General features: G+C 60.8%; 2 protein-coding genes across 3 annotated transcripts; one reads left to right on the top strand and one right to left on the bottom strand.

Annotated features, from left to right (window-relative positions):
* Window positions 1-232: 232 nt before the first annotated feature.
* LOC136561452 (fibulin-7-like) lies at window positions 233-6,255 on the bottom strand. Of its 2 annotated transcripts, XM_066557766.1 has the most exons (10): window positions 5,914-6,255; window positions 5,700-5,737; window positions 4,042-4,243; window positions 3,452-3,608; window positions 3,118-3,288; window positions 2,823-2,948; window positions 2,546-2,668; window positions 2,317-2,454; window positions 2,089-2,227; window positions 233-927 (listed from the first exon to the last, which is right to left on the bottom strand). In XM_066557766.1, the coding sequence occupies exons 3-10, from the start codon at window positions 4,108-4,110 to the stop codon at window positions 567-569; spliced, it is 1,284 nt and encodes a 427-aa protein (XP_066413863.1). In that variant the 5' UTR covers window positions 4,111-4,243; window positions 5,700-5,737; window positions 5,914-6,255; the 3' UTR covers window positions 233-566. The 2 variants fall into 2 exon arrangements, with proteins under 2 accessions (XP_066413863.1, XP_066413864.1); XM_066557767.1 differs by lacking the exon at window positions 5,700-5,737.
* LOC136561451 (C-type lectin domain family 18 member A-like) lies at window positions 5,754-10,334 on the top strand. Its single transcript, XM_066557764.1, has 12 exons — window positions 5,754-6,013; window positions 6,697-6,788; window positions 7,341-7,565; window positions 7,631-7,728; window positions 8,190-8,311; window positions 8,401-8,508; window positions 8,676-8,768; window positions 8,893-8,999; window positions 9,139-9,268; window positions 9,346-9,442; window positions 9,521-9,612; window positions 9,765-10,334. Exons 1-12 carry the CDS (start codon window positions 5,914-5,916, stop codon window positions 9,800-9,802), a joined length of 1,302 nt encoding a protein of 433 aa, XP_066413861.1. The 5' UTR covers window positions 5,754-5,913; the 3' UTR covers window positions 9,803-10,334.
* The last annotated feature ends 331 nt before the right edge of the window (window positions 10,335-10,665 follow it).

A 10,665-nucleotide genomic window follows, 5' to 3' on the forward strand; every position in this document is an offset into this window, starting at 1 on the left:
AAGCATTCTGTGATGATCTGCTCAGCCCATGTCCCATTTTTATGCTGGGGGACTCTTCAGCATGGCCCCAGGAACAGCGGTGCTGGGAGGGGCATGAACCCTGTATGGGCTTGGTAGATCTACTGGTAGCTCACCCCAAGCTCTGCAAGGCAACCCTGCCATTGGCACAGCCACCAGCTGTCCCCAGGAGCCTTGCCACAGGAGCACAAAACATAGAGCAAGGAGGACACCCTTCCTATAGCCACTTTTCTTTTATTAGAGTTTACAAGATACGAGAAGCTGAATCTGCATGCCAAGTGCTGTTGGCTCACTCTGTCTTTCCCCTCTGTGTGCCATGTGGGCAGAGAGGAAGGGGGCTGGCAGAGGCAGGCACCCCCAGGCCAGCCCTTCCATTGCCCATGGGGTTTTTCCTATAGGGAAACAGTTTTTGCTGTGATGGCTATTAGAAAGCATTATGGCAGAGGGCTATCTCCAGTGGGACAAAAACTGGAACCACTGAGCTGAACCTGCTCCATTCCTCCCCAGGGGAGGCCCTGGCATGGCCCCATACCTGCATCCAAAAGGAATCAAAACACATAAGGGGACACAAAGGCCGTGACCTTGAAGATGTGCTTGCCCAGGAGGACTTTGTGGGAGAACTCGCTCATCTCCACCTCCACCTCCAGCGTGGCCGGCCCTGCCATGGGGCTGGTGAGCAGCAGCTCTCCCGTGTGCCGGTCCGAGCGCCGCACGGCGAAGACGCCCCGGCCGTGCCCGCCCGCGATGGCGAAGCGCAGGCTGTCCCCCAGCGAGCGCGTGGTGGACATCCTGAACAGGACACGGGGCACCGTGCGGTTGGCCTGGAGCGGCAGGTAGTGGAAGGAGATGGAGCTGGCAGCCAGCTGGCAGGCTCGGCTGTCCATGGGGCAGGGGTTCCGCTCGCACTGGCTGCCAGGAGAGAAGGGTGCCACCGCTCAGTGCCGTGGTTGGGCTCTCGGCGTAGCCACGTTTCTCCTCACAGAGAAAAGCAAGGCAATTTTCCCAAGAAAATTCTGGGATTCACATTCTCTGAGCCTCAGAGAATGATTAAAACAATTCTTATCTAATTTGGTGCGCCTGTGTTTGTGCAAAAGTAGAATGCAGTATGGAGATTGTTTACCCAAAGTGATGGTGTTTTGTTTCCTTGGCCTATCAGGGCCAAGCGTGTGTGTGTGTGTGAGGACTGTCAGCTGACAGCCACAAGATTCAGTGCAGTGGAGTGCAGTGGAGTGCCTAGCAGATTCAGTTTAGATGTAAAGTAATATAATGTAATATAATACAGTATAATAAAGTAATTAATTAGCCTTCTGATAAGATGGATTCAGATGCATCATTCTCTCCTCTCGTTTTTGCTCGTGGGGCAAAATACCCACTATACTCAAGGTGCTGCCCTTATCCTTGCACACAAGCCCAGCCCATGCCACAGGCACCACCTCCAGCCCCGCTGTCTGTCCTGTGGAAGAGCAACCCAAGACAGTCACATCCAGGTGTGCCCATCATCAGATCTCTCCCTCATCCCTGTTTCTGCCAGGCAAATGCTGTGGCTTGCAGGGACACAGCTCTGGGTGACGCTCTGAGGCTGGGCCTGGGTGGGTGCCACAGTCCCAGCTGAAGGCCAGGGATGGAGCCAGACGTGCCTCCTGAAGAGGAATCTGTCAGGATCAGGGATGCTCCTCTATTTGGTGGCACAAAGCAGTTTAAGCTCAAAGGAGTTTAAGCTCAAGAGTGGGATGGGTGGGACTGCTGAAAGGCAGCTGATGGCACGACATATATGTGCAGCACAGGAAAATCAGCATCATTCCCCCCAGGCTGGGACTCTCAGAGGGGCCAGGATCCTGAATAAAGCCACCACATATTGGGGTGCTCCCACCTGCAACCCCAGCATCCCAAGACCATTGGGGAACATGCCAAGCACACCTGAGCACCCCATGTGGCAATGTGCTACCAGTGCTGCCTGCTACTCTCCCTGCTGCCTCTGGGTGACACAATACAGCCCCCAGCTCACAACAGGACCAATCACCCTGGGACAGGGCATGACACAATTTGAGCCATGCACAGCAGGGTACTCACAAGGCAGAGGTCTTGACATAGCTGGTGTTGTGGCGTGGTGGAGGGCACTTGGGGCGCACGCAGCGGTGGCCCCCAAAGGTGTTGATGCAGAGGTCCCCCTGGCTGCAGTTGTGCTGCTTCCCAGTGCACTCATTCACATCTGTGGTGGTGACACAGAGTGAGTGGGGCTGTCCCCACTGCACCCCTCTCCCCGTGGCAGGCTCCCTGCCCTGCATCCTGGGTTCTTACCCTCACAGGCATTGCGGTCAGCGTGGAGCAGATACCCAGGGGGGCAGAGGCAGCGGTAGGAGCCAGGGAGGTTGAGGCAGTCATGGAGGCAAATCTGCGTCTGGGGGCTGGACTGGTACAGCTGGCATTCATCCACATCTAGGGTGGACAAAGTGGGGAATGGCCAGAGGTCCCATTGCCACCTTGGTTTCCTGCCCTACATCATCTCATCATCTTCACCCCCCTTTACCTTGGCACACGCCACCAGGTTGCAGCTGGAAGCCGGTGTCACAGCTGCAGCGCCGGGAGCCCGAGCGGCCCTCGGCACAGCGGGGCTGGCGGCTGAAGGAGGTGTTGCTCAGTGTCACCCAGTCTGCAGGGGACAGCAAGTGTCATGCTGGGGCATGGGGAGATGGTGGGGCCAAGGTACTGGGGGGCTGCCAGGGAAGGGGGAGACAGGCGCAGCATGGCCAGGTAGTGTCCCCATGGGAATCCCCATCCTCTGCAGCCCAAACCCAGGCACCTACAGGAGTAGATGGGGCTCTGGCAGCTGGGGCCTGACCAGCCTGGGGGGCAGAGGCACGTGTAGCTCTGGTTGCCATCCACGCAGGTCCCGCTGTTGGCACATGGGTTGCTGGAGCAGTCATCAGTACCTAGGGAGAAGGAATTCATGAGCATCAGCTGGAGAGGTGCACCCTTGCTCAAACCCGGTGCCCATTGCTGCAGCCTCTGGGCAGAGCAATGGAACCCCAGAGCTGAGGGTGGCAGAGGAGCCTGTAGGGAGGGCAGAGCTCATGGCACCCCAGCCCCGCTCCACTTCACTTCTGCAGAAGGGTTGGGTGCCGCTCCACGTGCGGTTGTGCCGGCAGGTGCGTGTCTCTGAGCCCACCAGCTGGAAGCCGGCGTCGCAGATGAAGTGAACCTCGTGGCCCACCCGCAGGCTCCGGCCCAGCATCCGTCCATTCAGGGGCACTGCCAGCTGTGGGCAGATCTCTGTGGACAGACAGACATGGGTGGGGATGGGCACTGCCAGCCTGGAGCCAACCCCAGCCTGACAGGGAGCTGGGGGTCCCTTGCCTGGGCTGTTTGTGTGGGGCCAGGGATCAGAGCTGGCCCCGAGGGAATGTCACCTGTGGTGGTGACCAGCCAGGATTACCGTTGCGTTTGGTGGCCGCTCTCTGGAGGTGGCTCTGCAGGATGGAGAGCTGGTGCCGGAGCCCGCGGGTGCCCTGCAGGTGGGCGGCCTCCTGTGCCACCAGCAGCTTCTGCATCTGCCGCACCACGCTGAGCGCTCGCTGCTGGTTCAGGCACTCCTGGGGGATCATGGACACGCCTCAGTCATCTGCTGGGTTCCCCTGCCACCCTGCCATAGCCTGGGAGCACCCTTCCGAGCAGGCAGCATCTTTGGGGTTGGTTTGGATGTCCTGCCCTGGATAGAGCCCCTTCCCATCCTGGCTGGGGTCTGACCCTGGCTGTGTGTCTGCTTCAGCCTCAGCCCCCACCTCCCGGTCCTGCTCTGGCACTTGGATGCTGTGGAGAAGCTGCATGCCCTGAGTGCATTTAACATCATTTCACTGCTGCAGGGGAAAAGCCCCATGACCATCCCCCTGGCCTGGCAGCTCCACAGGTGCTGTGGCTGTGCCGTACTCCCCACTCCGGGGTGCTGGGGTGTGAGAGGTGGGTGCTGAGCAGCACAGAGAGGAAGGTCTGCTGGGGGGCTGGAGGGGAGGGAATGCAGGTCCTTACCTGGGAGCTGCCGAGGGGCAGCTGCAGGATGCCCAGGGCCAGCCAGGCTGGCAGTGGGATGAGGAGCATCACGCTGGGGCTGACTACAGGGGCAGGACGCTGACGGTCTGTTTCTGCTCACAGCCGCACTCCTGCACTCGCAGGGATTTATCCGCAGCCTGTGCCCATGTGTTTGTTGGTTTTTCCCCTGCCTGAGGCCGAGCTGTAGGAAAGTTCCCCCTTGGCACTGGCTCTAGCCTCTCCCTTCCCTTCCCTTCCGTTCCTTTCCCTCTCTGCACATCAGAGGCTTTGGGGCCTTTCATGTCCCAGGGCCGGCAGATATCGGGGCCAGGCGGTGGCTGTCACGGCACTCACAGTGGTACCGGCGGTGCCGGGCTCACCACATGGCCAGTCCTGGCTCTGGGGCTCCCCAGCACGCAGAGATGCAGGATGAGGCTAATCCCGTGCACCAGCTAAGCCTGGGAAAGTCTCCTGGGAGAAAAGATGACTTTGGGGTCTGTGCGGGGGTTCTGCTCACTGGTGGGGCTGGGGCTACTGGGAAGGGGAGCCCAGGAATGCTGCAGACTCACAGCTTTGCTGGGGTGAGCTCAGCCCTGGCTGGAGTTCAGAGGGAACCCCAGGGGGCTGCTGCAGCCTGGAACTGGGGTGCAGTTGGTGTTACAGTCCACATTAACCCATAAGGGTCAGGGTTAGGATTAGAGTCAGCATTAGGGCTAGGGATGAGGTTAGGATTAGGGTTAGGATTAGAGTTGGGGTTAGCATTAGTGTTAGGTTAGGGGTTAGCATTAAGTTTAATGTTTTGATTCGCATTAAAGTAATTGTTAGGGCTGAAGTTGGTTTTTTTGTTAGTGTTAGGATCAGTGCCAAGGGTTCAGATCCATTTTAGCAAGAGAGTTTGTATGAGAGTTGGGGTTGGCGTTAGTGCCAGGGCTCAGGCCAGGGTCAGTTTTAGACTCAGGCTGAGGGAACTGAAGCATTTACAGCTGGGTTTATGCTGACACCCAGCTCAGTCCTGACAGCTGGTGTGTAGGATGCTCCCAGTCCCTCCTGCCTTGCAAAATTGGCATTGCAGAATCCTGAGCAAGGATGTCTGAAGCCCTCACCTCTGCCCTGTGCCAGGGGAGCACCTGCCATGGTTTCTGCAAAGCCCTGTGCTGGTGCAGAGCTCTCATGGTGTTGTTGAGCCCCCTGAGCAGCCTGGGCTGTGGGACCCCTGCTTGATCCAGGTGCCCATTGAGACACGGCCCCCTTGTGCCCAGCACCTCTCCCGCCGCCGGCCCCCGGCTCTCACATCCTCCCACCCTGTAACCACGCTGCCCAGCTCTCCGGAGCGGGTATTTGGCTTCGTGCCTGCACGGTGTGTGTTACCTCCCCGGCATGTTTAATTCATGGGGCAGGAGGAAGGCTGGCAGCAGGGGCCCCCTTGCTGCCCCAGCCCCTTGGCTTCCAGTCTCCAAGTGTCCCAAAGTGGGTGCCGGTAGCGACCCCTGCTCCTGCTGCCCTCACAGCCCGACCCGGGCTGGGCAGAGGGGCTGGGGCAGAGCACGGAGGGCTGACCCCGCTGCGGGACATCCCGGCGGGGCTGCAGCCCGGGGCCCCGGGAGTTGTCTGCCACATTCGCTCCAGCGAGCAACTGTTTTGACAGAGCCATTACTCACCCGTCAAGCTTTTGTTCCCGCTGCCCAGCGGTGCCTGTCTGGAGTCCTGAATAGGATCAAATCCTGCAACCAGACACACACACACACACACACACACGCACGCAGGAGCGCACGGCCGAGCTCGCCCCAGAGCCGGGGCTGCTGCGGGGCAGCTCGGCTCTCCCCAGCCCTCCCTCCGGAGATTGGGGTCTGCTCCCCACATCCCGGGACCTACATGAAGCTCCTGGTCCTGCTGGTTTGCAGCCTCCTGGTGTGGAGAGTGGGTGAGACGAGATCGGATGCTCCAGAAAAGTTGTCCCCGCTGGCTCCGGGAGGTAATTGGTGGAGGGGCTGCCTCTCCGGCAGCAGGGCGGGGAGGCAGAGAGTTTGGGGGATGAGTGCACCCTGAGCACCGTCCCCTTGGGCCAGACCAGATGTGTGGGGGACTGGGTGGGTGATGGCACCCAGGGATGGCAGTGGGGGGCTTGGTGGGTGATGGGGGCTGAGGATGGAACGGGGCTGGGAGAAGGGGCATGGACTTGGTGATGGGATGGAGTTGGGGGGCTCTGGGGCTGGTGTTGCAATGGAACCAGGGGGCTCTGGGGCTGGGAATGGGATGGAGCCTGCTATGGAATGGGGCTGGGGGTCCTGCAGCTGGTGATGGGGGTTAGTGATGGGTCTTGCCCAGTGGGGTCTGGATCCTGGCAGGACAGAGGCAGGGGGGCAGAGGGGCACATTCCTGGCAGTCTCAGCCCACCCGTGCGAGACGGGGGCCCAGCGGGCTGCCCCCCCCTCGTCCCCTTGCCCCTTTTGTGCTCCCAGCCCAAAAGCTCTTTCTTCTCTCCCCTCAAGTCTCCATGGAGACCCGGGTGCCTTCCCGGTATCCCCGGCTGCGGTCGGACCCTTCAGGGGGAATTCCCACGGCCTCCTGAAGGGTCTGGCCTCAGCCAGGGATACGGGGAGGGCACTTGTACCTCAGCCCCCTCGGTCCCTGCCCTATCCCCTGCTGTCCCCCCAGCTCTCAGCACGAAGGAGACCTTCCTGGTGCTCTCACTGCACAACAAGTTGAGGAGCAAAGTGCAGCCCCCTGCTGCCAACATGCAGAAGCTGGTGAGCACCCTTGCAGGTTCCGTGTCCCCCACTTTTGATGTCACATTCACCTTCCTGCCCATGCCCGGGGAGGACACACAGTAGTTTGCTAACACGCTAATGAAGCAGAAGCGCTGGCTGGTGTGGGGCCCCTGGGGAAGAGCATGTCACTGCCACATCCAGGGCATACTGAAAACAGGGCTGATCCCTTGAGGTGCCTTTTGGTGTCCCCCCCATGTCCCTCTGATGCTTCCCAATCACCCAAGGACACAGCAGGGCTCTTTGGAGTCCTTTGTGTGGTCCCCCATCATGGCCCTTGATATTCCCCAACCACCTCACACCTGAACACACCAAAGGCAGGGCTGGTCCCTAGGGGTGTCTCCCATGTCCTGTGGTGGCCCTCAGTGTCCCTCCATCACCCCCAGCCGCCCACACCAGGGGCAGGACAGGTGCCTTGCAGCATTGCCCATTGTCGAGCCTCTGATGTCCCCCAGTCACCTCCCGGACTGACCATCTTGGTGGTCCCCATACCCCCTGGGGCTGTTCCTTGGGTGGCTCATGCTCATCCCGCAGGAGTGGAGCGAGGAGCTGGGGCGGCGGGCGGGGGCACGGGCAGCCAGCTGCCTGCAGGGCCCCGCTCCACCGCCAGCCCCACAGCTGGGCTGGAGCGAGCAGCTGCTGCCGACGGGCGCGGGCAGCTTCGGGGCTGTGCTGGAGCTCTGGTTCGCCGAGGGACAGCGCTATGACTACAGGACGGGGCGCTGCGCCAGCAATGCCACCTGCGGCCACTACACCCAGGTGGGCATGAGGAGCACGGGGGGGCTGCTGGGGACCGGACCCCCGTGACAAACGCTCTCCCACAGCTGGTGTGGGCCACAGCGGGGCAGCTGGGCTGCGGCCGGCACCGCTGCCCCGGCCCCCACGGCCCCAGCGAGGCCTTCGTGTGCGCCTACTCGCCGGGGTAAGGGGCTGCGGTGGGGCCGGGGCGTGGTGGGTGGGGCTGTGGGTGGGGCACGCGGCGTGGTGGGTGTGGTTGAGAGGGGCGGGGCTTAGTGGTGTGGGTGGGGTCTCAACCAGGGCGGGGCATGAGCTGACCTATGGGATGTGCGGCAGGGGGGGAGGAGCTTGTCCCGGTGGTGGGTGGGACTGTGCACTGAAGTGGGTGGGGCTGGGTGATGTGGGTGGGGCTTGGAAATGCAAATAGGGTCGTGTTTTAGAAGAGGGAGGGTTTGGATGTTCTAGACCGAGTTGTGTTCTGTGGACTGGACCGAGTGCTGGAAGTGGGTGGGGCTGGGGAAGGAGGGCGGGGCGGTGATTTAGAAATGAGTGTGGCTTAGCGAGGTGGGTGCGGGCTTGCCCCAGAAAGGGGTGTGGCCTGCCAGGGTGGGTGGGGCATCTTCATCCAGCTGTCTGTGGGGCTAGGGGCAACTGGGAAGTGGCCGGGACGCCCATCCTGCCCTACAAGCAGGGACCCTGGTGCTCCCTCTGCACCGCTGGCCTCTCTGGCTGCTTCAAGTCCTGGGACCACAGCGGCGGGCTCTGCGGTGAGTCCCCCCTGTCACCATGGCCTCTGCATGACCCTGGAGATGCTGCCTCCACCCCTGATGCCCCAGTGTCACTCTGGTGTTTCCAGAGGTGCCCAGGAACCCCTGTCGCATGAGCTGCAGGAACAGCGGGCGCCTCGACATGAGCAGCTGCCAGTGCACCTGTCCCCCCGGCTACACGGGCAGGTACTGCCAAGGTGAGAGGGCACCGTGCAGCCTTCAGAGCCTTCTGCGTGGCTGCTGCAGGGCATGTGAGCACAGGGTTGGTGCAGGGCATGCACAGGCACAGCCGGCGCAGTGTGGGCAGCACAGGGGACATGGCCAGCTGAGGCCCCTGGCAGCTAATGCAGTGCTATGCCCACAGTGAGGTGCAGCGGGCAGTGCCTCCACGGGAGGTTCAGGAAGGAGGAGTGCTCCTGCCTCTGCGACGCGGGATACGGAGGAGCTGAGTGCGGCAGTGAGTCTGTGCCCCCTGCACTGCTGTGATCCACAGGCAGGGCACCCCAAAGCGGGGCAAAGGGTTCTCTGTGGGCCCCTCTCTGCTGGCACAAGGACCCACCTGCTCCTGCCTGTGTCCCCAGCAAAGATCCATTTCCCCTTCCATGCTTGTGACGTGCGGATAGACAGCGACTGCTTCATGGTGTCCCCTGAAGCTGACACCTACTATGGAGCCAAAATTAAATGTCAGGTGAACTCCTGGGGTGCTCCGAGCATCTCTGTGTAGCTGAAAAGTGCCACCCACGCTTGCAGTGCCTCTGGGCATCTCTCCGCTGCTTGGAGCAGTGCTGGGCCATGCAGGTGGGGCAGACTCGCTCCCTTCCCCACAGGAGAAAGGAGCGATGCTGGCCCAGATAAGAAACCAGAAGGTTCAGGACATCCTGGCTTTCTACCTCAGTCGCTTGGAGATGGGCAACAGGGTGACAGACACTGACTTTGAGACTGGAAACTTCTGGATTGGTGAGAGACAGCAGTAGGCAGGGAGCAGAGTGCCTGGGGTGCTGGCAGACATGCTAACCCAGGTCCTGCCCCTCCAGGTCTCACCTACAAGACATCCAAGGCTTCCTTCCGCTGGGATGTGGGTGAGCCATCCTCGTTCACCAGCTTCGCTTTTGGGCAGCCAGACAACCAGGGGTAAGTGGACCTAGAGGACACCAAACTCTGCATGGTGTCACTGCTGGCTGGCTTCACCACCATCCTGGTGGGACACAGGTTTGGGAACTGTGTGGAGATGCAAGCGTCAGCCGCCTTCAACTGGAATGACCAGCGCTGCAAGACCCGAAACCGGTACATCTGCCAGTTCGGTGAGTGGGCAGCTGGGAGCCCTCCTGGGCCTGCTGGGCCCTGGAGCTGCTAATCCCCTGCTCTGCTGTGTCTGTCCCTTGTTGCCAGCCCTGCCCAGACCTCTGTGTCTCTCCTGGGGTGGGAGGCACTGACTCTACAGTTGCCATTGCAGCCCAGGAACACATCGCCCTGTGGCAGCGGGACCCCTGAGCTGGCAGCCCTGGGAACTGGCCAGCGCTGGCTGCTGTGCTGAACCTGGGGCTCAGGAGGAACCTGGTGCTGTGCAAAGCCCGGACCATGGCTCAGGAGGATCTCTGCACAGCTCACTTGTGCAGGGAATGAGGGGCTGAGGGGACCCATGGCACTGGGACCTGGCAAGAAGGGGTGTGCTGTACGTTAGCATCCCTGACACAGCATCTTCTTCTGCCCCTCACCTTCCTCTGCCACTATCACTCTGTGACACCCTGGGCAGGAGATATCCTGTGCAGCAGCCAGGTACAAAAGCATCCTCCTCCAAAAGTGGCAGCTGGGCTGTGTCTGGACTGTGGCCTCAGTGTTATAAGGGGCCAAGGGGGCTCTTTGGGGGTGCAGACCTTGGCATAGCTCAGGACCAGGCTCAGCTCTGAGCCATTGTCCTAACCTGGGTGAGAATGCCCCAGCCTGGTGGGTTTTTCACCCTCACCTGCTCCTTCATCATCTGCCTGGTCATTAATAAAGACCTTCTCTCCTTTGGGAAGAGCAATTTGTCTCATTTTCCTCCCCTAAGCCAACCAGACTCTCCTTAGCCACAGTCCACATCCTGCCTGCACTGGATGGAACCTCCAGTTTCATCTCTGGAGTGGGTTCTGGGGTTGCTGGAGCTAAGGCCAGCCTTGGCTGAACACGTCTCCAGCATGTGGGGTTGCCTTGGAGAGATGGTGTTAGCCAAGAGCTGCTTCTTCCAGCCCCAGGATGGCCCCAAGTCACAGCACCCTATGTGCTGGGTGCAAGCCCACCACGGTGCAGCTTGGCAGACAACACCACCTGCTCCACTCCATCCCCAGGAATAATCAGATTCCAAGGAAGCACCCAGC

The sequence above is a fragment of the Molothrus aeneus genome, chromosome 11 (assembly GCF_037042795.1).
Source record: "Molothrus aeneus isolate 106 chromosome 11, BPBGC_Maene_1.0, whole genome shotgun sequence".
Classification (NCBI taxonomy): Eukaryota; Metazoa; Chordata; class Aves; order Passeriformes; family Icteridae; genus Molothrus; species Molothrus aeneus.

What these genes read in the sequence shown, in the direction of transcription:
- LOC136561452 (XM_066557767.1), bottom strand. Translation starts at nt 4,110, where the DNA reads ATGCTCCTCATCCCACTGCCAGCCTGGCTGGCCCTGGGCATCCTGCAG. An exon ending in TGCCCCTCGGCAGCTCCCAG is followed by an intron (nt 3,609 to 4,041) that starts GTAAGGACCTGC and finishes ATGATCCCCCAG; the next exon opens with GAGTGCCTGAACCAGCAGCG. An exon ending in CCAGAGCCCCATCTACTCCT is followed by an intron (nt 2,669 to 2,822) that starts GTAGGTGCCTGG and finishes TGTCCCCTGCAG; the next exon opens with ACTGGGTGACACTGAGCAAC.
- LOC136561451 (XM_066557764.1), top strand. Translation starts at nt 5,914, where the DNA reads ATGAAGCTCCTGGTCCTGCTGGTTTGCAGCCTCCTGGTGTGGAGAGTG. An exon ending in CCTGCGGCCACTACACCCAG is followed by an intron (nt 7,566 to 7,630) that starts GTGGGCATGAGG and finishes GCTCTCCCACAG; the next exon opens with CTGGTGTGGGCCACAGCGGG. An exon ending in GACTGGAAACTTCTGGATTG is followed by an intron (nt 9,269 to 9,345) that starts GTGAGAGACAGC and finishes CTGCCCCTCCAG; the next exon opens with GTCTCACCTACAAGACATCC.